Raw genomic sequence first — 26,618 nt, 5'->3', positions numbered from 1 at the left:
ATGGTACTTTACTTGATTAGCAAACGCTTTATTCTTAATTTGTACAATTTCATTATAACTATGTGCACATGTATTCGTTCTATAAGTAGATAAAAGAAAATTTAACTGGCATTCGTGTTCTGTGTTATTGCTTACTCCTCCATAGTTTCTTATCTATCTGGAACTTAACTCACCAGCCACATTTCTTAGTAAATCCCTATTTTTCAAGTCTACGTTTTGTTATTTCGTCGTTGTCGTCTGTGACTGAGCAGAGATATTTGCCTTTCTAAAGGAAGATCCCTAGGCTACCCTAGTATAGAGAGAAAAATCTATAGCCCTTTCTTTTGTGTAACTTTTTTTTGGCGATTGGGGTTCCACTCAGATAATGCTGTAAATGATTCGTCTTGGGCGACATCTGGATGTTAGCGGGCGCGCGCTCACGGGACTACTTCGATATCCAAAAATATCTAAATTACGAATGTCACATACACTGAAACACATGCCAGTGAACATTCTCTCAGCGCAACTACATATAGTGTGCGCCGTATATGATGGCAATATTTCGGATTTCAGAAAAAAGCTTCCATAGATATAAAATAACTTAAAAGCTAAGCTCACAGAAAAGCAAACTTAACATAATAGCGTTCGTTTTCGTGATGAACTTGATGCATAATAGAGTTTTTCTTGATTTCGACAATAGTGGTTTCCCTGAAGTTTCCGCCCGCACGATCGGAGTAAATCACATGCAGTTTTTTTTTTCTATCGCTTGTGTATTCCATAACAGACTCGATAGTGATTATGTCATTTGTACAGTAATATAGTTTGCACACCTGATTCTGCATACTGCTGCACACTATGCATTAAACACTTACCAGAGAATAGTATTCGCTATATCTCGCCTTGGCCTTATAACTGCCATTGCGTGAGAATTCCGAAATCCTGCTTATATTTATTTGCTTACATTTTCGTCATACGTGATTGTGGTGTCCTCAGCTCGCACTGGGCTACATAATAGGATCTTGCTTTGTTTTATTCACTCTCAACGAATTGTACGGTGCGTATGGCTTTTTTGATAGTTGCCAGCAAAAACTTATTTTTACAGTATGAGGTTTTCTAAAAGCTCTAGTTCAATGATTGTGCGAAAAATATTAATTACGTGAGTGGTTGTTATGAATTACTTGATGTTACATGAATGCTAGGCCAGAAAACTTGACTGCCGATATGCGGAGAAGAACTATAAACATGTAGTTACATCCTTCTGAAAATTAATTAGTGTATGGTTCAGGCTATGATATTAGGTGGTAGTCCCTGGAAAAGAAGGAAGCGAGACATGAGCATGCAACGCCCTTTAAGACGACCATCACCTTCCATAATAAGGGCCTCTATGAGAAACCAAAACACACGAAGGAACACCATGGATACCAAATCTAGTTTTTCTTAAGCGTAGTTCGTTTTTTTACGGTTCTAGCCTTCTCCGCTTGTCACTTACCCTAACATTCAACGTGACCCACAGAAGCATACACTGAGATGAAGGACATTTTTATTATTAAATATAGGAAGTATCTTGCTCCGACAGCCATTACTCTACTACATTGTCATTACTAGAATACCGGTTTACCTTACTCTGCTCTGAAGTTGTTTAATTGTCCCGCCACTTCAAGCCGCACGCAGTTCACTGCGTAATTTCATCGGGTACGAAGCCAGGTCACTGACTTGAACAATTATGGAATTCTGTTCTTCGCTCCAACCCAACACAATCATTTTGACTGAAGATTGTTTAAGTATCTTGTCTGCTACCCCACGTCTATCTTTCCAAGGCACTGCGAAACTAAGTACAGCAGGCTCGGCTAGAACTGGAACCTTGTAGAAATCCTCATCCAGAAAAATAAGCGACTCGCTAACCACGTCTGCGACAGTGCCGAAATCTACGTATAAGACCTGCACGAGACGACTGACTACCGGTCGCAGAATAACGGCACGGTGAAAATCCTGAGTGCCTTCGAATGGAACAGCGCAAGGTAGACCTTTGCGTAACTGGTTAAGAGGAATTGTTTGGTTCTTATTTCGGCCGTAGGTGCTTTGAAGTTTTTTTTGCAACCTATCGCGCTCACCTATTCTATCAATAATTGTGATAAACATACGCATATGTCTTGGAACTATATCTATTTCATTGACTTCGGCAATGAAGACCTTCTCATCGGATGGCTGTTGTGGCCTACGCTCATTAGGCTCAGGAAATACAGTACAGTAAGGATATTTTTCTACATATGTAGGGGCGATCGTTGGATGACCTACTCTTAGTAATTCGGTTGAAATCCGTACTACGGGACATTTTGCATCGGCGACGCTTATTACGTAATTATCGATAAGGTCAAGATCTGCGATTGCAGATCTCAGCTCCATCGCACCTTTAACACCCGGATACTTTTCATCAAGCTGTTGTAAATAATCCTGGCAGCTTATTGTACCTTGAAAACCCAAGCCTACATTGAATTCTCTAACGACATTTTTTAGCGCAGTATCCTGGTATATTTTACGAATTGGTACTAATCGTTGACCGTGTGATTTTGTGTTTGGATTCTTCAGGAATGGTTGACCATTGAGATCCGGCAGTGCCTTACTCTGTGAATCACTTTTCTTTGGTATCCAGGTTCGCGCTGTGCGTGTGTGAAAATCTGGCACGAGGTACAGACGGACTTCACTGGAATCGGGGAACTGGACAATTTTCACGTGAAAGATATTGTCTAGGGCGGTAAAATATTTCATTAACGGGACGTTATTTGTGTCAAGGTTTCGATAGTTCAATCGTTTGTTTTCTTGATTGAAATAGGCCACATATTCATCTGGGGTGACCCAATCTGTGCCGGACTTCTCAATTACATCACGTAAACGAGTCCAAAGTACTTCACCAAACTTGACACCTACGCTAGAACATATCTCTAGTTTTTCTTTTGGTGTCAGCCTTATCTCTCTCATCTGAAAACAGAAGAAAAAAATCGTTCCTAAATTTAGTAGACAGCCAAAACACGAACGCTAACCAAATGTGTCATATCCGGTATTGCCGTTAAGCTCGGCTTTAGAGAGCTGACTTTAACATGAAACTAAGACAGGGTTTACTACGTAAAAATATTACCACTGTGTTACCACAAACGATACATAAACTAATCTGAGTCAAACTTCCACCGATTGCAGTAACCACAGTGGAGCGAATCGTCTCGGTCCGAACTGTACGCAAGAATCGCTCTTTACCAATCCGTGGTCTTAGCCTTCTGTGCGTCGTAGCTTGAAAGCGACATCTATCGATCGGCGTACGACACTAGTAACCACCGTCATGACCCTGCATTACGGTTAATGGCAATAGAACGACCACTGACACCACGAAGACAGATCCTCTGACCGAGATTTTTTTTGTAAAGTAAGATCAGAATCTGCAATTACTGTTTGAAAGTCTAACGACTTGTCGGTAGGATCCCGCCACGACGCGCTGAACTCCGAGATTGTGACACTACTCCAACCGAAAATTCGAAATAATAGCATGATAAAACACATAAGCATTGCATTCTCGTAGGAGGTCCATACCTAACTACGGCACTTATCGAAAATTATGAAGAGGTTAAACGTTTTAGAATAGTTGTAAAATTGCTAGATCCAGTAGCTAGGACTTGTAAGCAAAATGCTGGTGGTAAATATTCATGAATATTCGTAACCTTAATTATGAGATGATGAATCCATATTTTTGAGTGTGGAATTCGACCGCGAAGGTTGGAAATTTACTAGGAATCATTAAATGTATCTTATGGCTTACCCAGAAGCTATTTTTATATGTAGCCAAAAAGAGAAATGACATCAGTTTACGTATGCTTAATAAAACACTACATACCAGAAGACGCACGGTTATGCTACACACTGACTGAAGATTGATATTAAAAATACGTACAACGCAGACTTCCTATTGTCGTCCGGACAAATACCTGCTGTGAAAAATATTTAGGGATTTCGTTTTCAGATGGCAATGAGCAACACGAACAAAAGTCCTCTGCCTCAATCACTCAGCTATCACTACTCATATTCAATTAAATTTATACGAAACTTGATTGAAAAAGAAATTAAAAAGATTCATATGAACCTCCAGTGAGCACACTTACTGCCTTACAAGCCCTGAATTTTGATTTCTTCTGACAATTTTGGATACAAAAGATACAATAGACACTGGCTCTAACCCATTACGCTAAAGCAGGTCTTAGAAACATTGACAAGAATATTGTCAGATTGGAGAGGAATAGATTTCTTCGCACACATTACTTATCCTGCAGTCCACGTACCTGCTAGCACAGATTAATTTTCTCTACACCGCAGAGCTCCTTTCAAGTTACTTTCAAATTACCTAATTTGAACAAAAATGTACTTCAGATATTCTGGCTGTTGTATAGAACTCAATGGATTAATCACACGCATATTACCATCTTGCATGGAAGTTGTCTCTGCCATGCGGTCACTAGTTTATTCAGAAGCTTAGGGACATATAACCATAAATACGTCCATCGCTGATAGTATCTCCAATTCAATTGCTATCACACTTCCACAATTATGGCAAAAAAATTCACAAAAAAACACCTGTCACACTCCGTATTTTTGTGTCTGAGTGACACGCGCTGATATAATTGATTGAAACAATTATGCAAATGAAACTTGCGTAAACGTTTTAAGAACACTAACCGCAGGCACAGTCCCGTCAGTATACTCGCCAGGTCTCATTTGTAAAGACATGTTAAAAAAAAACCTATTGCGGATCAGTTACCGGCCTCGATAAGCACTTCTGACAGACGACGCTATGGAGATTTATTGACAAGTTATGCTATTGAACTTCCTCCATGTAGGGAGTCATCGAGCTTCCCACCAAGTTCTTTGTCTCTCTCGGTTTCTGCAGAAGGTTCATATCACACGGCAGAATGCTAATGCAGCAATGCATTCAATCGTTTTGACGCGGCTAGTGTTATGTCCAATTGCCGTGGAGGAAAGAAAAAAACTGGTCAATTTTACAGTGAAACATTACTTAATAACACTGTTTTAGCGTATTAATAATTATGATGATTACTAGCAATATTTAATAATCAAGAATTAGAGCATCCAAATAGATATACCTGCTTAAAGTATACAAATATTCCCGATGAAACAATTAATTGACATGCTGCCTATGTAGTAATAAACAATATACGCGGCTTTAATTGTACTTAATCATTGCGTCTAAAAATAACAAAAGCACACAATCTAAGGCAAAACTTTAAAAAAAAACTAACCTGCTCGCGCGACATTTCCAAAAAACGTTAGATCGGAATTGTGCATGTACAAAGAGTTAAACTCCTTAAAAAAAAGACTTAACTAAGACAAAGAATAAAATCTACCCCGAAGGTGCTACGCGAAGTAAGCGATGTTTTATGTGAAACTGCGACAAGCAAGAAGTTATACATTGAACATAATACTTGTACAAAGACAAAAGTATGAGGGGTGAAACTTAAGCACGGAAAATACGTTACTAAGTTAAGTACCTCAATATGGCGAAATGTATTATCAGCTCAACATTTCGGAACTTTGTCAAAATTTGCGAAAGCGAACTTTTGTCCGCAATGACCGTTCTCTTCAACATGAAAATAAGGTCAGTTTTAATAAACTTTAGACATTGATTTATGCGTAGCCCCATAGAGCTATGTGGGACACACACACATACACTAACATGTATCCTTCCAAATGACTTTAGATTCCGGACTTTCAAACTAAACTCTATATCACTTTTATAAATATTCACCGAGGTATACTTTTCCCAAAACAAATAGTTTCAAAAACACGTGTAATCGATGCCACACTGTTACATGTCTTTCGTGTTTGCATTTAAAATAATTGAGCTGCAAAAACACTTCATTTACTTACACTTTATTTATTAAGACGTATAAAAGGTTAAAACAAGTGAACCACAATCGAACCACAAGTTTCCGCTGCAAAAGAAACAGCCGTCAGCTGAAAGGAAAACGCAGAGAATAAAAAATGTAATTTAAAGCAATATCAGAATAATAAAGTCAGCTCCTTCAGACTTGTGACAGTGGACTGGTCTACAGATTATTGGCCTCACGCACTTTCAGAAATAAATAGGGTTAAAATGGACGAGAAATAACAAGCTTTATTGAATAAATTAATAACTGAGCGTACTCGGAAAAAATTGCAATTGCCAATCATAATATCAGATAGTAATAGTCCGATGACGGATCTAACTTTTACATATTTTCATCACCACAATAAAATCTAGCAGACTATAAAAAAAAAAACGTTAAAAAATAGGCTTTTCTACTGTATTCTTTTATTTTTTTAAGTACTTTTTTTTCTAAATTTTTCGACAAAAGTTTGTTCAGCATTGTCCGTTTCTATTTTTATCTATGTATTGACATGTATTTATCTATCTATCTATTTATCTATGTATTGACTGGAACAGAGTCGAAACCGTAATCATAATCGTTTCGTAATAATAAATATAACATGCATAGAAAATACATTATTTACTGTTCTCTGCAGCAAATCTGATAGAGGTACGCGACTCACGTGACAGACAGTGTCATCGTATGATAGACAAGCCCATTTGGCAACTCTGAACGCAGTCTTTCAAGTACTCTATTTATTGTTTTCCATAATCACGTATTTTAATAGTAACATTCATTTAAAAAAAACAGAAGGAAAAACATTTAAAGATTAGAATATAGATAGCGAAGTTTTATGCAAAGCGCCGCCAGCGTGTCAAAATTTTGATTTTAAATTGGCATCCCTGGAAGCAACTTTCTGAGTCTTTTTTGAGTTTTTAGATACTAAAAAGTATATGCTTTCAAAGGAAAGGGAAAGCAAACACCACTCAGTTTTCCATTTCGTAATATTAGAAACAAATTTAATATTGTGTAGTAAAAAGAAAACGCAAAGATCTTTTTGTAATGATTCAAATATCCGTGGAACACAGGTTGCTCAAAAACCCCATGTTTTTTTTTAAATAGCGACTGTAGGGACGCCATTGAAATTGTTCAGGACAAAGCAACATTATGGTACTATTTTTGAATATTCTCAATGAGTCAAGCTAGAACGATGCAATGTCAATAGGAAGGCTGAATCATTCTAAGTATGATGCAAGAGATAGATGCTCATTTAGATCTTGTTCAAGATAGCGTTCTGATATCTTTGGTTTCGTTAAAACAAATAACAGTTTGTACCGGGAAATCAACGAGGCACATCAGTTAGAATCAATTAAGTCATTGGCCTAAGTTTGGATGATTAATTAATAATATAAACGTATACAATTTAGTAACTTGAGCTATATTATTTGCGCACTGCTCTTCAGCAAGTGAATTAAAATTAAATGATAGAATCATAACTTAAACCGTGCTACAAAAATTCTACTTCTTTACTCTAATGGTTACGACCTCTTAAAGATTTCGGCTGCAGGGCTTACACTGATCATCAATGTCTCAGGTAAATACAAATGCTCATCATCTAATTGTATGTCTTGTAGCAGTAACTGTGATAACGATGAAATTGTCATCAAGTTAATTTTTTTCTTGTTTTTCATCTCAGAACGTTAGCACTGCTTAAGGCCTTCCGCAAAAATGATGTTCGTGTTGAACCTATTTTCTTTTGTATCCACTCCACGAAACAGTCGCTTTCAGTACAGCAAAGAGCGGTGCCCCAACTGGCTTTCCATCTTAACGAGCTTTTGACTGACGTACACGAATCACAGTGGGATTCTCTGTTCTGTTGGCTTCTTCTTGCCTAGCGGGCTTGAAACCACTTGAGAACTAGGGTCCAGACTCCTGCTTTATGCCCCTTGTAGGGCGAGCGGGCGCGTCTTCGTGCTTGTATATGAAAGCTTATGTATAAATCGGGGCAATACTTTGTCCTGAAAATACAAGCCTAGAGCAGTTGAACCTAAAGATAAAGGGGCAAAAATGCAGCTTACAGGTTAGCTAGAACCTGTGACACAATTTATCGAAATCGATCGGAAATCTGCCCGAATCAAGAATATTGTGTGTAGATGGAACGCGATAGACTCACCTCGTCTTCGTTAGTCGACATTTTAGTTTAGATGGGTGCGTTCTTAATAAACGAGCATTTTTGTCCCCTATTATTGGTATAACAGAAAATCAAACCACATTGTCACGCTGTGCGAGATGGCTTTTTGCAAAATCTTACGGCAGTGTCTTCGTCATCAAGTCTCTGTAGTGGGAATTCTGCAATATCTTAATGAAGATAATACATATTGTTGTTAGACATTTCGAAATAGGTAGAAATGTTGAAATTAGGATAAGTTAACGCATCACTAGAGGTTGCCTTTTGGAGTTCTTCAGAACGCTGCCAAAATCGGGTTGGGTTGGGTTAGGTTAAGTAGCAAGCCTCAAGTTGTAACCATGGTTTTCCCATTTGAACAGGTAGATATTAATACCTAACTAAACGTATTTTTGCTATTCTAGAAAATTATTAAAACGCCGCTGATGACATGTGTGAGAATAACATGTACCTAAGCTCACATGCGCTTTAGACTGTGTAACACCTATTCTACTTTAATAATTAATCTTACTAATTTCAGGTTTATTGTGAAAGGCACACTATTCGCAATTTATCTACAATATAGTCTGTGAACTACATTTTTTACAAGCCGCACGAAAAGCCGCTAGCTCAATTAGATCGCAAGATGTCATAACAAAAGGTCTGGGAGAAAATTTCAGTGACAAAATACCGTTCCGATACGTTTTACGTCATCCGCATTAATTATACGATAACGTTGTTGAAGAATGATAAGCAGTTGGCCTTCAGTAGCAATGATAGATGTTTGTCATCTTTTGTGTACTTGTTTCGAGCTTTTTTTTATCTGTGTGCCTTTTGAGATATGAGGTTGATCAGTGACACTAAACAGGATGGTCACTTATAGCAAGTATTTAGATCTCTTATATAGAACAACCAAGAAGAAAACTATACACTATTATCAAGACATAAAGGCCATTTCAGCGCCAAAAGGCAATAATCCCTGTCGTCGTCCCAAAATGCATTGAACTACACAGAATAGCTTTTATGTCACCGCATAAACAGATTGAACGTAATTAGCGTATTTCACGAAAAAGAACCAATTTAACAAAAGTGCACGTGGTGCAAAAGATTAAGTGCACAGTAACAATTTGCCTCTTTCCTTTGAATGCCCTCTCCATGTTACTAGCCCTTTCCGCACGACCCTGACTCTGAAGCTTAGGAGGCGACAGAGCTTACTTACTGGGCCAGATAATCAGGCAGAGATCTCGAGGTAACGACAAAGAGCTGTCTCGAGTACTGCCCCTAAAAATGTTATTCTTCTGTGGTTCATTAACGGTCGTACTTATTGAGTGAAGTCTGCTGTACAGAGCACGGGAAGTTCATGAACCTCAAACTTGATTTAATTGATCTATGTTTTCTTTCAAGAAATTTAAGTAAGGCTCAAGATAACGAAAGGTTTCGTCTGTTGAAATTGACAGGTAGTTATTAATACCGAATAATAACTCCGAAATATCTATTAGTTACTCGACAACAACGTGAATGCGCAATGTGACGGGTGTTTACCAAGTAAAGGGATACGTTACAGATTTGGCATCCCCATCGAACTTGCTTTTCGCTCCACACGGGTTCAAGAGAAAGTGTTACCATGTGTAGAATTAAACTGCTAATTGTTGTGTGATATATTGTACTATGGGATCATCTTGTAATAACTTGCGATAACATCAACGGATTTATTTTCCATAAAAGGTGCCACCTTCAAGAAAGTATAGTGATTGTTTGTTCTGCTGCGATCTTTAGGTGCGTAACAAAATAATATAAACTTAGAACAAGAACGAGACGCTCATTTCGAAATTAAATGATTGGTAAGTATTTGGCACTTTTTATAATGGTTAGGGTTTGGTAACCTCTTTCGTTTTTTTTTTATATTCCTATACCGCTGTTCTAATAGAAGCATCAAAGGGAGAAAATTTTGATTCGATTCTCGCTACAGCCAAACCGTAACAGAAGCTCAGCTTATACGGCCGTAAATATATCCGCAGACATGCATCTTTTCAGATAAGTTGAACGTAAAAGTTTGATAAACAGTGTTTAGAAGTTTTACGAGCATGTGGATTTATTGGTTTTAATACGTTAGATAGTTATTAGTGTCACTAGCTAGGCGTGTTGGCTAAGTTACTGACGTAAATAGGAATAATAAATTGTAATCAGATTCTAATTGCATCAATCTATGCCAACTTGTCATATCTGGCTGATTTAGGGCAATGAAGTGGCGGCCTAATTCGAAATGCTGTAGCTAACACTTCATTACCTGGAGATCGTACGAAAAGGATTCTTATTTCTTCATCTCAAATACTGATGAGGTCCCAAGAAATTTGCCAGTGAGCATTGCTCTTTTCGGTTTCAAAATTTCATGACCACTAACGGCCATCGGCTAGAAGAAATTAGAGACCGCAAATTCGCTAGCGATGCTCAGAGGCGTACTGCTGCCGCAAATCCATACCTATTGAAAATACGTCGCGGCCAGTTAGCGCGCCGATTTCAGAGAGGAATGCGTAGATCTGAAATTAAAAGATTCAGGAGAAGTTCATTTGACTTATCTCGAACGCTCAGCATAGACGACTACAGGAAACGTAAATTATGACCGACATACACCCTGGACGCTAATGGGGTCCAGGTTCGGACCTGAACCCCATTAGAGTACACGTCATTAGCACAATAGCACATGGATACTGTAATAAGGAATCGAGTCGATTTTCTCCGACATAAACTAAAAATATGAAAAAATCTTACCGACATGTTTTTGGGTGTTATACTGTTGGCTTATAAATAATGATATAGTGCGAAGACTATTGAAACGGACCCTTTTACAGACCACCTTGAACTAATTAATTAGTTTGAGCTTCATATAAAGTTAAATCTAAAAGTGCCATCAGTATGGTCTTCTCGCTTCGGTATCACACCACAGTGCTGAGGGAAGACCGATTCGGATCAAGTCTGTTTTTCGTCGTTGGTCGTCAGGTCATTGTGATTTTATTACCATCCAGCAAAAGTACTAATTTTTTATTGGATGAATTGTTACGTTGCCTTTTAGGTTTGTGGCTAATACTTGTAGCAAAATGTTAATGTTATATGAAGAAAGTCTGTGATAACTTACTTTTTTATATAATGCTAAAGATATCAGAGAGGTTGACATCAAAGTGAAGCTCTAGAGGTATCCTTTCGACACACATACGCCAAGAATCAGGCCCAGGAATCAGCCTTTATCCAAGAACACTAATCAATATAAGCGATATGACTGAGCACCGCAAACGTAGATATTTGACCTAGTAGTCCAAAAAAAGCTGAAAGATTAAGGATTCGCTTGACGAAATAGAAATATGTCCTGGCTTTTAAAGTTTTGGTGTAAGAAACTCACCTGCTAAAAGAAATGACTAAGTGTGCTGTAATATAGTAATTTGGGCAGATTTGGACTTTCAACTAATTTTATAAGGGCTGCCAGACGTCTCTGTTTGAAATGCTTGAAGCACTTCACAATTAATTGAAATTATAAATGATAAAAAAAATAATAGAACATCTTTTGAAGACTAAAAAGGCGCAGCTGTTAAAGAGATCAGATAATTACTCGCCCCCTGAGGAGATTCTCACAATACTGTGAAGTTGTTATCTTTGTAACTTTGCCACGAGGATTCCTCCGTTTCATTTCCTTTTTGTAAAATCGCAGAGTTACAAAAATCCATGACTCGAATACCCTGTACGGCCTATTCTTATCAAGGATCAATATTCAGTTTGAGTCAGTCGTCGCGCAAAGACTCCACTGCGTGACGGGCAAGTAAAAAGAGGTCATTCGCGGGTTAAGCGTGCTGTAAATTTGGTCTCAAGCATGCAAAACAGATACTGCTATTCGACCCGGGTTGTTATTAAATCACGCAATTGGCACTAAGCCAACACCGTGAACGGAGCCAGCCTTCATACTTTTCTACACAACATATGAAAGTGTTCCCTTGGAATGGAATTGAGGTCAACCATAATTCGAACTAATTCTGGTCTAGAAATTTTCGGCGGTTGTCATAGAACTTTAGACGTGCGGGCTACATTTAGAATTTGACCCTCGCGAAATTTTTCACCTCAAGAGCGAAGTATAGAACTAGGACATATTTTGACGAAGGAAATCGGCTATCAATCTTGAAGCATTTGAAACGTCATAATATAGAGCCGCAATGGTACGAGGATTCGTTCGCCTTAATTATATCCGATCCGAAATATTGATGTTATTCTCCTAAGCGGTGTCGCTTCGATGGATGTTATAATATAGTTTATTCAGCCAACTATTTACGATATTATACTATTCCTCATCGAAGGAATCTATTGAAGTGCAAGCGCATGCGTTTGCGTAAATTGCATAGTAACCTATTATGAAAAAACGATACGTTATAACTGTGGTATATTAGGTCGTTTGGAGAGCGGGAACCCCGCACTCGAGCTTTTCTTGCCCCTGTAGTTGTTGCACGTTTAGGTTGAGTATGAGCGTTTAAAGGAAAGTGGCTAGATTTTCGAACGCGATTAGATTGCGTTGAGAGAAGACTGACAGCATTATTAACGCAGCGTAAAACCTGATAGATCCCGGAAGAAGACATTGTTTCGAATGTATTAAGTCTCTCTTAATGCATTTAAGTTAGCGTTTAACGTATATGAACGAACTACTATCCAGCGACGGTGTCTCACGAGATTTTTCAAGGCTGCCTTGTGTATTAGAATTGTTTCTATTTAATAGTAATCTTTGACGTACGTGAATCAGTCAGTGATTTAGTCATGGGTTTATTTGATCAAGGAACTGGTAATGAGACAAAAAGCTGTTAGCTACATTTCTCTATGTGAAGCTAGCTATATGAGATAGCATATTGCGTCGGGACCAACCCCGCTAAGCAGGAATGGCCAGGAAGTTTTCACGTGCCGCAACATGGGCATTCCCACGTAGATTACGCACCAGTTAAAGTTGTGCATTGAAGTTTTGACGCTCAAATCTCTAAATTGCAATTCACTGCAGACCGGCAATCATTGTATAGGAAAAATGCAGAGAAACAAACAATACGCACATACCTATATGTTGCAAACAGACGCTACACTATGCCTCCCGAAACCATATTTCCAATGTGGCATTGTAACAACCACCGTAGCGATCACATATCCATTAAGTATTCCGCTATGTATCCTCGAAAGCGGTAAGCTTCCTACGAATGCGTAACGACCTTCGGAAGCTGAACACTATCGTAACCTACGGATAGATCTACCACAAGATATTCGTGGCACACCAAATTTTACGTGACTCAATCACAAACGCTTACATGGTCTATCATTATAGGAAGCGTTTTCTATATATTTCTCGGCTTATTCCAGCTACGATTGGTCTCGTGGCGTGTCTCAACGACAAACGGTACACGCACCAATCTTGCTAACGCTACCCTTAATCTGTTCATAGCAGCCGCCGTTATAAGTATTGTTACCGATACATACGCACCGAGTCACAGTGCAATTAGCTATACTATTAACAGGTCAACAGTCGACGGTATCAAATACGCTTATCTATATTCACACCTACAGGCGGCGCGCAGCCGCAACGCGTTACTACCTATGTGACTAAAAAATATGGAAAATATCTGACATTGTTCGATCGCAGCGATTCTTTGTTCAATAGGGAAAAAATGACGGATGTCCCAGTCGGGCAGCCTGCTTGCTATTGTCCAAGAAGGAAGACCAAACACTCTACGCACGTAGTGCTCTCTCCGATACCTGTTGTGTTCGTGTACACGTTTGAAACTGCGCGCCGGATGGCAAAACGTAATTGTTATCATTGTCATTTCGATCGTTGGCCTATTGAAACACCGTATTTTATGTGCTGTTTAAAACGTCGCTTGGTTTTGTTAGCGTGATAGAGAAATCATTATTATGAAGATTCACGTTGAACAGGGTCTGGCCCCCCTTTTTCTCCTGTACAGGTTAATCATTGAGCAATGATTTATTTCAAATACGATAGCAACCGGGAACTATTTGTCGTTTCTTGTTAATAACAATACTGTAAAGGTTATGTCTTACTACAACAAGCACGGACAAATGGTTCTATCGGAGAGAAGCCATGCTGAGGTCTCTGCAGGCCCTTTGAAAAGGAAGGCTTGCTGGACCAAAACAAGTATTAGCTGCCGAAAAATTGTCATAGGTTTATCGCGTCTTGTTGTGAGTCATATTATAGCCACTGAACATAACAACTTGAGTCATGTATAATTTAGTAGAACTCGACAAGGAGTTAACATCGTAGAGGAAAGTCGAATTCTGCGCTTTTAGTACATTGTTTAAGCCGACTTTTCCCCTCAGGATAGATCAAATATTACTCTTTAAATAGTTAGAACATGTAAAATTATTAACTAATAAAGTTACCTGCTGTATATATTTATTACATGGTAACTGCAAGCGGGCAAATAAATAGAGGACTGCAACTCATTTCTTGGAAACGACACAGCATTCTGCTGAGGATCCGTATCAGGTGTTCGTTGATTGTAAATTGTGCTCGTAACGAGTTCATATAAAATCTCAGGGCGTTCAGTTTTTAAAGACTGAACGTTTCCGCCATCAATTACAATGAATATCCCCGCTGTTTCCATCAAAACAGTTTGGCGTTGCTGTCGTAGATGGCGTCGCGACAGAAGCAGTTGCCTTGGCGACGGATCAACTGGGAATAATCTCCACTACGCGATCGTATTCAATCATTTACTAAGAAGCTAAATATCATTATGGAGTTTCAATATATGCAAGCTAAGTAATTATAAGCCGAAGGCAATAACTGGACGAGAAACAACCACTGGAGGGAAGTGCATTATGAAACTACGCCAAGCCGAAGTGGCACGTAAGTTATTAAACGCCAAAAACGAACTGCATAAGGAAGATACTGCACCGCGAACCCACGTACAAGAAATGGGGCGATGTCAACTTTTAAATGTAATAGCAGGAAAAGCGCTCAAGGAACTCGGTAAGCCGAAGTACACGGAAACGACAAAATTAAGTCAGTAATATTCTAGTGCAACGAATGCAAGTCCGTGCAGTTTGAACCCAGGAAATGGATTCAACAACCATCGATCTCATACAATAAGCGTAAAGTTGATCTTTAGCGGAACAAAAGCATGATTGGAAGAAAGAACAGTCCTAGGAAATATGCAATATGGATACAGATAGTTTAAACGACGAGATTACACTGTCTGCTTATTAATGTCTATGACTGATGTGGCTGGTGGCATAGGAGTCAGTAGCAATGAATGCAGCATGGACAAGACCTGAAGACGAGTACGGGATGCACCTTGTGTAGACCACAATTATTAGATTTAGTTATTATAATTAGATTATATAAAGAAAAACAGCCTAAGCAGAAACGGTCCGACGTATCCAAGGGAAGAAGGTGAACAATGAATTGCAATTAAATCTTTTAAGGGGGGACGGCAGGTCTGAGGCTAAATTATGTCCTTTGTTTATGTACTCTAGGCCCACGCTGACAATGATCGAAGCTCTTGAGAGAAAATTGTTATTGTAAATATTTATTAGCGTCGGTATAACAATTAAAAAAGGTGACACTCATTTGATCGAGCCTCTTAGTGGATGAAAAACGACGTCGGAATCAGTTTTACTCTACAGGATAGTGGCGGCATATTACAATGTTCCCGCTGTTTCGAACTTGAATGCAGGTGCTACCCTAAACGATACGTCAAAAAGAAGCGCAGAATTCTACTCTACACAGAGATCGGATCGAAGCTATTTTCTATGTAGAGCAAAAATTCTCTAATCATTTTGTAGTGTCTGAACTCAGACTCAAAAAGTAATGCTTGAAAAATCGTGAATACTACATAGAATCGGATCACAAATGTTGTAAAGTGTCTACAAAACCGCCGAATAGACAACATCGAGAGGAAGTTAGACCTTATACTGTATAATAACGACGGAAATTTGTTGACGTTAACAGCGTGCGTCTACCGCAATAACGGAGAAAGCTTAGTACAGGAGGGAACGACACATATTGGGAAGTTCCATTCTCAACCTAGTACACAAGTGTCCTATGTGTGAAATGTGTAATGCTTTTTAAGACAATAAAATATACGATATTGCCATATAACAGCCACAGTTCGCATAGCATCCAGTGGGCCATATATCAAAGTGAACGCTTTTTAAAAAGATCTTTGATCTTTTTTTTTTCCGTTTCAGATATGTACATGCAAAGCGTTAAACATACTCTCCTCGGGGGGACGGGGGGACGGGGGGGGAGGGGGACGGTTCAGTATAAAGTTCCATCGAAATTTTACTATAACAGTTTTGCAAGCTTTTGACCATAAGATCAACTAACTCGCTGGGTCAATAGAACCATGCTGCTTCCAGATTTTAGGGTTTATCAGGATTGATGTTCGACGTACGCTAAGAAAGTTTATACTTACTTTGTCAACAATAGCGGCGCTGACTACGGCTTGACGAAGAATGATCGAGTAAAAGTCGATCTTTCCGAAGTTGCATTTTCTGATATTCTTTGAACAACACTAACTCGGGAACGTCTGCAGCACTGCGTATTTCTTTGAAGCAGACGATTTGTTATCAAATTCGGGTGAACGAACTGGTGAGTTCGAATTAATTCTCTATGGCGAAGATCAATGCATTGGATGCGTGGACTCAACCTCGTCATAGGTCAAACGGAACCATCAAGATGCACGTCGTCCCAGTAATGTCGGTAATCAACCGTACTGGCCATCGAAGCAGATTGCCGTTAACGTACGGATTCAGACAATAGCATTGCCCTTCACACTTTTTGCGATTACGTACGGCAGCGGTGGGCTGTTTTTCAAACGTCTCCAGATATTGCAGCGGCTAAATACATTGTTTTGTTTTTGCTTAGATCGTTTGCGCGTAAAGAAGAACCCGGATGTAATATTCAATTTCAGATTATGAAATGCAGGCTATCAGTGATGAGCCCATATGGAAAGTAGGCGTAGGCAGCGCGAGGCGCGTTAGAGTTTCATATAGCTGCGTTGATAGCGATGTTGAAATCATGCCACGACAGATTGGACTCCGAATGAACTTTTGCACAATGTAGGGGCGATGCCCGATGCTGATAAATATCTGGCGGCTAAGAATCGGGGTTTCTGACTTGCAGGTTGGGATAAAGAAACTAGGTATAGCTGAAATGAAAGAACATGGCAATACTCAGAATCAATGTTTCGTATGTGTAGTGTAGCTTATAAAATGATGAATGGAAAACCTCAAAACGTTCCATAGTAGCTAAATAATTTCGCTCTTCCATTACCAACGTTTTCAATACAGGCCGATTAGGAACTATGCAACTTTATGGGAAGTTCCTTCCTTATGACCACTTGTCATCTAAAAATCTTGCATCACTGCGATGATCAACAGTGACAAAGACTGCAAACTACGATGACTCAATACATGGTAACTTTCTAGCTGAAAAAAATCCGGCAGAAAATTAAAGGTGAGTTATTTTTGGGCAGATAGGCGGAGTTTCAAGGTTGGATAACAATGGTTCTGGGAAAGCTTAACGAGAGCGACAGCTGCCTATTTCGTTAGCCGATTATATTGTAGATTATGATAATAATGCGTCATTTAGGAACGGATGATAATGAACGCCATATATATTCATATGAAAGAAGCACCTGGTGTATTTTGTCCAGGTAGATATGCTACCTAATGATGGATATGTTAAACCTTTATGAGTAAATCATGACACAACGCGCAATCGTGCAATAGAAGCCCACTGAAACATAATGCAATGCCTTCTTAGTGTACAGCAGTCAACAGAATTTTAGGGAAGGGTTTCGACGGAAGGGTCCATTCACGCGATTACTATGACAAATGCTATCGACGTTCTTTCACAAAAAGGCGTAACAGCGTTGCGGCTCCCGTGCCCTACAGCTATCGTAACGTTCTTCAACTTTTATACTTTTCGAGAAAGGCTCTTTTCTAATTTGTGCTTCGAAAAAAACCATGCAGACAAAACATTATATAACAATAGAAAACTGTTCGAAGAAAATCAACCTCCATCAATCTGTCTATTCCTCCAAAAAGAGCACTGGTGGCCTTATTGTTTGTTTATTCCGTCACCTTTTTTTTTCCGGTGAGTGGATTTGTTGTGCTTGAGACGAAAAGCTTTATAGAAGACGATGGGTGCCTGTTCTATCCTGTAATTTGTCAAAATATTTATTGTAGCTTTATCGGTCACAGCCTTCATAGACAGGTTATCATATTAACTCTTATGTGCAGTATCATTAGTTTGCAAGTCTCTTTATCTTACACATATTGACAACTAAATTATTCACAGAAATTAGAGTGAAACCACAAATTGTACACGATGAAAATGTTACTGTGAGACCTATAAATATAAGCACTTACTCGTGCGCGTCATCACATATGGTCATAGCTGAGGCCGTAGCTAGGGTGAGATAGTGGGTGGGTTTAGCGTTAGCCAGTGATTCGACTTTGGGCAAAGAATTTCTTTTGGAAACGAGTTCTGTTATATGAAAGGATGGAGATGAAGAAGCTATTATTCATAACGCTGCAAAGAGATATGGAGTCTGCGTGGCTACGAAGGCAAAGCAGGCGCGTCCTACGATTTCCCGTACAGAATGAGGCCTCAGGGAATAACTTGACATGTGTATGTAAAGTTGCACATGCACCGAATTTAGACATGTTCATGTAAGTCGCTTCAAAAGGAATTACCTAGCACAAAACTCCTCTGCGATAGCGTTTTCGTTAAACAGCGCTATTTCTTGCCGGCAATTTTTTCTCTAAGATATCTCTGAGAGCGCGAACGCCTCAATGTTTTGAGTTTTACGTCCAATGCCGCCATTGGGCGTTATTATCAAGCGGCCGAAAAGTGTTCCTAGTCGTTGCTAACTAGGTAGTTCAATGTATAGGTTACCTGCAAAGAAAAACGACATCTACGTGTGAGTTTGTGAATTTACAATACGACGAGATCAAGAAAAAGAGGTAAAAAGAAACATTTGAGATGTTAATACCGTCCGGAAGCCTTAGCCACCCACCCGTCAGCCCACTTTCGCGCAATCAGTTAAGTTGCATAACATTAAAAAACCTTTAACAATGAGAGCATGTTTAAATCGATCGCCTTAGTCTATGGCTTGTTATAACAAAGAAGTATTTAACATAAAAGATTAAGTAGATATCAGTACCGTTTTAGGACGACTGCAACATACTTACCGTTTACAGTAAATAGGCATTTATGTGCTACATACTGAACCATGTACTTATGTATAATGTGTCAGGCCTTAGGCAGAATTCAGCTTGGTTTTCACTGGCTGGATGCTTTGAATCCTGCACAGCTGTCTCTTTGTGACTCCGTTGTGGCTGTGACACTCGTTGAAGGAGATCGATGACAACGAAAAGTTTAGCTTTATAAACTATATAGGTGCGCGTACTAGTGTTCTTGTTGCAGTGGCTTTTTATCATAGGCAAACGTTATCGTAGGTTGACCTGCACGAGTCTCCCACGTCAATTCAGCGTTTTGCAGTCATTTTACATGATAATAATAATAATATAAAAAAAACATAAGGAAAAGACATAAACGCACTGGTAGCTTTTTTTTTCTTTTTCTTTTTTTTTTTTTATACTAGAAAGTGTGACAATTCGATATGAGATTCGTTTCAATAGTTATGATACATTCTTAATAATTTTAGTTGATATTGGATAATATGCAATTATTATCTAACTTTACGTTATTGAGGCGTCCGTTATTAATGTGTTCAAAGCATGCCCTTTGATAGCTTGCAGGTCGAAAGAAGATAAGGAGCTTCAAAAGATTTAGTTCCCATTTAGTACCCTTCATCTAAGCGAAAAATAGGCTAAAAATTTAGATCATTTGATATTTTCTTCGTATTTAGTGTTATCGCTTACGCAAAAGCTAAAGAATACTACTTAACCTTTGTACTGTAGAAGGAATGCTTGTTGTCAGTTGCATACTATTTTCTAAATATAAGATAGTCTAGAATCATAGCCCACGTTTGTGATGTTGAAAAGACGAGATTGGCAAAACTATGGTGCTTGTATACCTTGTTCACTCAGATCATTCGTCCGCCAATCCTGGGTATTTAGAAACCTCTATGTCGAGTTCCCCCTTCCCCACGATGATACTTACGTGTCGCATGATTTACAAACACAATGTTTGCTGTACAAAAACAAAAAATAAAGCAATAACAATCTAACCTACGTGTATTACAATTCGTTTCTTTTCCAGACGCAAGCACTACGGAAAAAGAGAGATGTTGAAACCTGGCCAATAAAAACGATAGTCTTAATTAAAATCATCACTCATCTGATACCTGGCTCGTATCAGGTACTGCTAACTTCTACTTGGAGAGGCCTTGAAGCGATGTCGGCTTCTTCATAAGGCCTATTTCAGTTTCGAGATGGCTGCTGGTTAAAGGACGTCACGAAGTTTATCAGTGATAGCTGTAAACCTTAACAAGATGATTCCGCCGAATCGAATGTTCGTTTATACCGAAATGGTGGAGCACTAGCTGTGGTAAAGAAATGAGATTTCAAACATTTCAAGTTCAGGATCCAACAGTTTGTTACACGAGTGATCGGTACTGATACCCATTGACCTTGATACTGCTACCGTTTGGTTGCACTAGTAAACCTCCAGGCAGATAGCCGAAAATTTCTGGGCATGTAAAGCTTCATTGGAACAAAACCAAATGGAAGACGTCAAATCAGAGATCTCAATTCCAAATTCACGGGCAGATGGAAGCAAATCTCGTCAGATTCGATTTAAACAGTGCTTCAAGGTGTTTCTCACTCATCTTCTGTCGCAGGTAAATTCTGGGTATAATTTCAAGGAACTTCAGTTACACACATACTGATCATATAATGATGAATACGAGCCGACAGTAAAATATTTGTTTAGCCTAACGTCACTGAGGTTTCGGTTTTGCAACGCTTTCGAAAACAGACAATATTCTTCTATGTTCATTGATTGCTTTTACAGCAGGTTAAGCAGTGAGTGTTAATGACATAAGTTTAAGGAGCCCTACGGGATTAACTAGAAGAACCTACTATATACGGTGCTGAAAGCCGGGAATCGGTGCTTAAATAGAACTCCAAAAATCTGAGCTGGGATTCTAACCGAATGTCCCATTATTGTCATTGTATTTGGTAACAAGAAGTGAAGTCTTCCTGGTAAGTGTGAGGTAATCCACCCTATAAGCATAAGGTTGGGGCTTAGATATTCCAAAAAGATATAATTTTTTGGAGCATATCTCCCGGTTTTATGGAAAGCCGTTTCGTTGTAGTAATCACACGTTTTTTTTTTCCCATTAGAACTTTTCGCTGTGACGGAAGAGATATCGTTCGATCTGTACATTGAACTTTTTCGGACGATATAGACTTGATTGTACTGTATTATTGTTATTACCACCATGAGTAAGCGGATATCCGGAATTAGTTTGTAAGTTCTAACTCAAACGCACATTTAGCATGAGACTGTTTTTGTTATTCGATTCAGCATAATTAGATTTGATGATTTATAAATTAGCAAATCAGGTTCCAATGAAGACCTATTGCTTTAATCGCTCGGTGGATTTTCTTGACGCTTCACATAGCTCACAGTGTGTGCTCATTGCCGTATCGTTTCTTGTCGCTCAGGTCGGCCTATGCGTGCTAGTAGTGGCATACGTGGTTGGAGGAGCTTTTTTGTTCAAGCACATAGAGGGGGACGCCGAGACTCTTAACAAGCAACAAATCCGAAGTCATCGACAGGCATGTCTTCAAGACATGTTCAATATTACTGAACAACTTAACGTTTTCGAACGCGTGCGCTGGATAAAAAGCGTTGAAATACGTTTAAAAAGGTATTTTATCTTTTTGCGTTAACTTTGCGAAACTCACGAGTGGGCCGCGAGTAAACTTTACTTCTCTAAAGAATAATACAGGTTACATATGACTCCTATAAGATATCAACGTACGCCTTTATCTATTGTATTCGTCTACTAAAAACGCCAGAAAGAAAACGCCACTCATTTTGTTTGTACTTGTTATAACAAAAACGGTACAACGTTAGAACGTATAATAGTAACTCGCGTGTGTTGTAGCGTTTTTACCTCAGTCCGAATTCAACTCAGGAGAGCATGAAGATCGAAACTCTAATCACTTATTATAATTACGTAGATAGTCGTGGTGTTATTATTATGGTGGTTAAATTAATATAGTCATTAATGTAGTTACCTGTTTCTGGAGATGCTAATGAGGAGACGAGAGTCAGCAGGATTTGCAAACGCGCGCACATATCTTTCTACTAAAGGGTATGCAATACACATATTGATTGACGCGTCTAAAAAAATGACTACTGCTGTGTATGTAGATACGAGGAAGACGTCGTAAAGGCAGTTCGCGACAGCGGCTATGACGGAAGCGACGTTGACCAACCTATACAATGGACCTTTTCGGGGGCCTTACTCTACTGCATTACTGTCATTACCACCATAGGTGAGTGAATATACGACTTATGCTTTTGATTGTCTTTGTTACCTCATTTAGCATGATACGAATTATGTTCGAATTAAGGCCTGCTCGTAAGTACGATACGATTTGGCCAGTTGTACGCGCATAGGTATTCCATTTTCGGCACTCCATTGAACAAAATTATGCTTGTTTTCAAGCGTACAATAAGGCGGCATAGAATATCAACGAAGCCTATGATAGAGTAAAACGATAAATGAGATAAGTAATTAAGATCGGCTATTTTAAATTTAGGGATCTCCAGTTGATTGTCGAAACTGTCCGCTAGGAATAAATCCGAAAAAAGCGTAAACTTAAGACGGTCACCCTTTATCGTTAAGTGTTTAGTTCCGAATGAGCTCAGAACCACTGGGACAAAATAGCCACATCTTGTAAGCGTACGAGAATCCAAACCGCTCTGATGCTTATAGTTAGAGCGTTTTGTTAGTTCAGCCGTCGTTGACAAACGTCACGAGCTTCGCCATCAGGTAATTTAGAATTTATGTGTAATTTTTTACGTATCACGATTGCACTTACGCAGCCGTTCATATTTGCGTTTTTTTAAATGATATTGGAAATCTATAGAGTATGTTTCAAAAAGTCATTGACGTCCAAATAACCAGTTAATAGTAGAGGCAATTTAGCTAGCAGTCTCCTTGAGCTCACTTTCTATTTCAATCCACGTGGTATTCCTGCGACACACGAAGTCGCCAGCCCGATATACTGTTATTGAGGTTTCTACAGTTTCTGCGCCGGCTCCATTGTGAAACGAAGCCGAGGTAGAGCTGTAACGAAAATGGCCGAAATCGAAAAGTGGGGCATATTATATGAACCCATCTCAATCCCAAGGTCTGTTTCTCCGCATCAACTTCTTTCGGAACTTGCTGCTTTGACAAATGCAATTTAATATTGGCAAGATCTTCGCACACTGCGCGCTTGCTGTGGATCCATTCATTACTCAAATGTTCCTTGTCTGCAGTGGTAAATTGTCATTGCTTGCTCAGCCTTTCAGTATATTCATTTGATCTTTGCCGATGTCGCCCAGTCTTTTTCCCGAACGAAGGCCATGTCCTAGTAGGGTTGTGGTCGCCCTTCTACTACCGACACATACCATCGTTCAAGGTCTTACTTGTAGGACTTGCTCGATAGGACCGACTCGAAGGTTTTCGGCTAGGGCCGCTTAACTTCCAGATGATGAACGCATATACGACCAGAACAGTACGGCAGCCTATATGTAGTCCACATCATATCATACACGTACATCCGGCCTAGCCCTTGTCCCAACGCCCGCAATAGTATACCTACTGATTTAGATACGACGTCACGAGTGCTCCCTTCCTCTATCGTCAGGTCAGTTGCTTATAGTCGACCTTGCGCGACGATTAATTATCATGCAGCATTGAGTAACCTGAGCCAAATCGTGTCGAGTATCGTTTTGTCAAGTATTGGCAACCTCTATGGGGTAGCAGTACAGTTGGTCTACGGAGGCTGTTGTCGTTGGCGCTTGAGGGCCGGTGCGACGAGCTCTAGCCTTATAGTTCCACAAGAGCTGTTTAACTTTGGAGAAATAAAATGAAAAAAGATGACGTATACTTAATATAATTTATGTGAACAATGCCTGTTAGCAACTTACTTTTGTTACCATTTGTGGCTATGTTTTTTTAACACACACACAGAGAACAGCTGGTCTAATGGCATACGAGTATTCTCTTCCTTTCGTTCTGTAAAAGTCTGATAGCGCGGAACTTTCTTAACTGGAAATGTCAGCACTTGCATAATGCTTTCAACAGGATAAGGAAGCAAATATTGTACGTTCAACTCTCGAGGCAAGCTTTTACGCACATGATTTGTTATTATTATTACAGGTTACATATTGTCCGCGTTCTGGTACATTATAACTGGAGAATATTTCTGAGCTGCGAAGTCCGGATCGAATGCTCAACGTATGTGTGTGTACCATTACATTCATCCAACTTGTTCATTTTATCGAACACGCCAGCAGAGCAAATATATGGCTAATGTAAATTTTAGCCAAAAATACTTATTTTTGCCTCTAAACGAGCCTTGCATCTATACTCTACAGACGCTACGATTGCTGGACGACGTCCAAAACTAGAGGCACCACTTGCAAAATAGATCGCCTAATAAGTCGTCCTCATCTTTCTATTACCAGTACAATACACGGCCTTATTAAACAGCAAGATAAAATAAGTGACGTTTTCCGATCACACGGCGTCCGACAATAGACGTGCCATGCGTGTCAACTAGGCGAAAAAAAAAACAAAAAACGATGCTTAAGGGCCCTGTGGGGTAGTCGATTTGTAGGTAGTTTTCAGGTCAGTTACTGATGAGCCAGACAGCATAAACGTCATGGCTTCACGCGACCAGTCGTCCATTTTTTATTTAATCCTCCCTGTCAGTTGATTGACGCGTTGAGTGAAGTTTGTAGCCTGTGCCGTTTATCTATAGAGTCTCCCATTCTTCTTTGATCTCTCTCTCCATTCGCCTTTGATCTCCTTGCACATATATTCTTTATCTGAAATAATAGTTCGTCGGCTTTTTCTTCAAGAAGATCAGGATCACTTCTGTTCGAAGCCAAATTGATGAGATACGAAGAGTACGAAGCTGAGATCGTACTGTTCCAAAGAGGATGCAGAAGTCTATTTGTAATATGTTAGAAATACGTTTGATCGTGCGTCTCGCTGGATTTCCACAGAGACGCTTTTTTCGGATGACGCCATGTTCCGTCAGAGCGTTAGATGGCGTATTTACAACGATAAAACATCGACACCGAGAGGTTTTGGTGTCAATGGTGGAAGCATTACATAACATTATAGAAAAAGAAAACAGTTCAAAGTAAACCGGAGAAAGTTAGGCGATTCTAACGACCGTATGCGCTGCCTTTTAATACATATGAGAGACGGATCGTTGATGCGCGTTGACTAAATTATGTGCAAAAGCATCCCCTCCATTATCGGTGGTAACTCCTCAAAGGAAATCATCCAGCAGGAGTGGCCTTGTAAAAGAGTTGAACCAGCCGTATTGCCCCTAACAATATACAACCCTTCGACCGCTATATGCAGGGACGAATTACACAATATTTCTAAATAGTTTAGAGAAACATCTGCAGTTATTTCTTCTATTTATAACGGCTTACATAGTAACGAACGTTAATGACAACTTATAGCTTTGTCATCTCTGACACTACAACTTTGTGTATATACATACATTTTTGAAAGATGCCCGTACGTGAAATGAATGATATATTTATGGAATTCAAAATACATGTGTTATCTGAGTCTTTTCGATAACATGATGGGATCTCTCAACAAAATATAAATGATCTAAAAATCGACTGAGAAAGAGCGAACATAGACAATTATCAAGCTGTCCGCTCGAAAAAAACACAGATCAATTTCTTTCAATTTTTATTTTATCTCTATTGAATCACCTTAATAGCTTCTATGATCTGAGGGCATATTTATCTCAAAGGATTCGGAACAGAATCACTTCGAATCTGCCAACATCAATAGATGTGTGTTGTATCTTTTCTTCACACCTGTGTTTCATATTTGGTTCAATTTTGGTTGATGAAACTGGCTCAGTAGGCTGACTACGCCCATATTTTCTTTTTGTTCACTTAATAGGCAAGAAAATAAAACTGTTCGAAAACGACATCTGTGAATTTTTGCGAAAAAAAACATAAGACCTAGGACAACATCCATAAGCGCCCTCTAGAGGGCACTAAGGCGCCGAATTGCTATTGTTGTGGCTCGCTCCTAACAAAGCGTATGTGTATAATCTGTCAGAAACAAGCACTTATGACATAGCATTGTGTCAAGCCAAGCCGCAGGATACTTTACAAACACTCTGAAACGTATTGAATTACGTATAAATTCGTTCGTACGATCGTAGGGCGGATAATTTTGCTGACTACGGAAATGCTGGTGCTGGAAGATTTTAGCCGTTACCGCAAAATATGAATCCTCAAAAAAGGCTCACTTTTGTAGATTCAGGTGTCGAAAATTATATAGATGGCTCATATC

The 26,618-nt window shown here is 39.2% G+C and overlaps 2 protein-coding genes and 1 long non-coding RNA gene across 9 annotated transcripts in view; 1 reads left to right on the top strand and 2 right to left on the bottom strand.

Annotated features, from left to right (window-relative positions):
- Positions 1-4: 4 nt before the first annotated feature.
- LOC111268977 (uncharacterized) lies at positions 5-13,512 on the bottom strand. 7 transcript variants are annotated; one of them, XM_086971892.1, is made up of 5 exons: positions 13,126-13,512; positions 10,529-10,586; positions 8,059-8,243; positions 4,696-7,903; positions 5-2,955 (listed from the first exon to the last, which is right to left on the bottom strand). In XM_086971892.1, the coding sequence occupies exons 4-5, from the start codon at positions 4,744-4,746 to the stop codon at positions 1,636-1,638; spliced, it is 1,371 nt and encodes a 456-aa protein (XP_086828018.1). In that variant the 5' UTR covers positions 4,747-7,903; positions 8,059-8,243; positions 10,529-10,586; positions 13,126-13,512; the 3' UTR covers positions 5-1,635. The 7 variants fall into 7 exon arrangements, with proteins under 7 accessions (XP_086828018.1, XP_086828019.1, XP_086828016.1 ...); XM_086971893.1 differs by having other exon boundaries at positions 4,440-5,991; XM_086971890.1 differs by having other exon boundaries at positions 4,696-5,991.
- LOC111268976 (potassium channel subfamily K member 15) overlaps positions 9,273-26,618 on the top strand; it is a 58,170-nt gene continuing 40,824 nt past the window's right edge. The window contains exons 1-4 of the mRNA XM_022848265.2: positions 9,273-9,890; positions 20,312-20,891; positions 21,721-21,926; positions 22,436-22,560. Coding sequence (XP_022704000.1) covers positions 20,775-20,891; positions 21,721-21,926; positions 22,436-22,560 — 448 coding nt within the window. The 5' untranslated portion in view covers positions 9,273-9,890; positions 20,312-20,774. The remainder of the gene's footprint in view (positions 9,891-20,311; positions 20,892-21,720; positions 21,927-22,435; positions 22,561-26,618) is intronic.
- LOC111268979 (uncharacterized) overlaps positions 18,230-26,618 on the bottom strand; it is a 46,095-nt gene continuing 37,706 nt past the window's right edge. The window contains exon 2 of the long non-coding RNA XR_002685490.2: positions 18,230-18,982. This is a non-coding gene — a long non-coding RNA (uncharacterized LOC111268979). The remainder of the gene's footprint in view (positions 18,983-26,618) is intronic.

This window comes from Varroa jacobsoni, unplaced genomic scaffold, assembly GCF_002532875.2.
Source record: "Varroa jacobsoni isolate VJ856 unplaced genomic scaffold, vjacob_1.0 scaffold_1338, whole genome shotgun sequence".
NCBI lineage: Eukaryota > Metazoa > Arthropoda > Arachnida > Mesostigmata > Varroidae > Varroa > Varroa jacobsoni.
The sequence above is the reverse complement of the archived record's forward strand: the minus strand, read 5'-3'. Positions and strand labels throughout refer to the sequence as shown.

Coding starts and splice junctions, on each gene's coding strand:
- LOC111268977 (XM_086971889.1), bottom strand. CDS start 3,534: ATGCTTATGTGTTTTATCATGCTATTATTTCGAATTTTCGGTTGGAGT. Junction 2,956..3,417: donor AGTCGTTAGACTTTCAAACA/GTAATTGCAGAT, acceptor TTCTGTTTTCAG/ATGAGAGAGATAAGGCTGAC.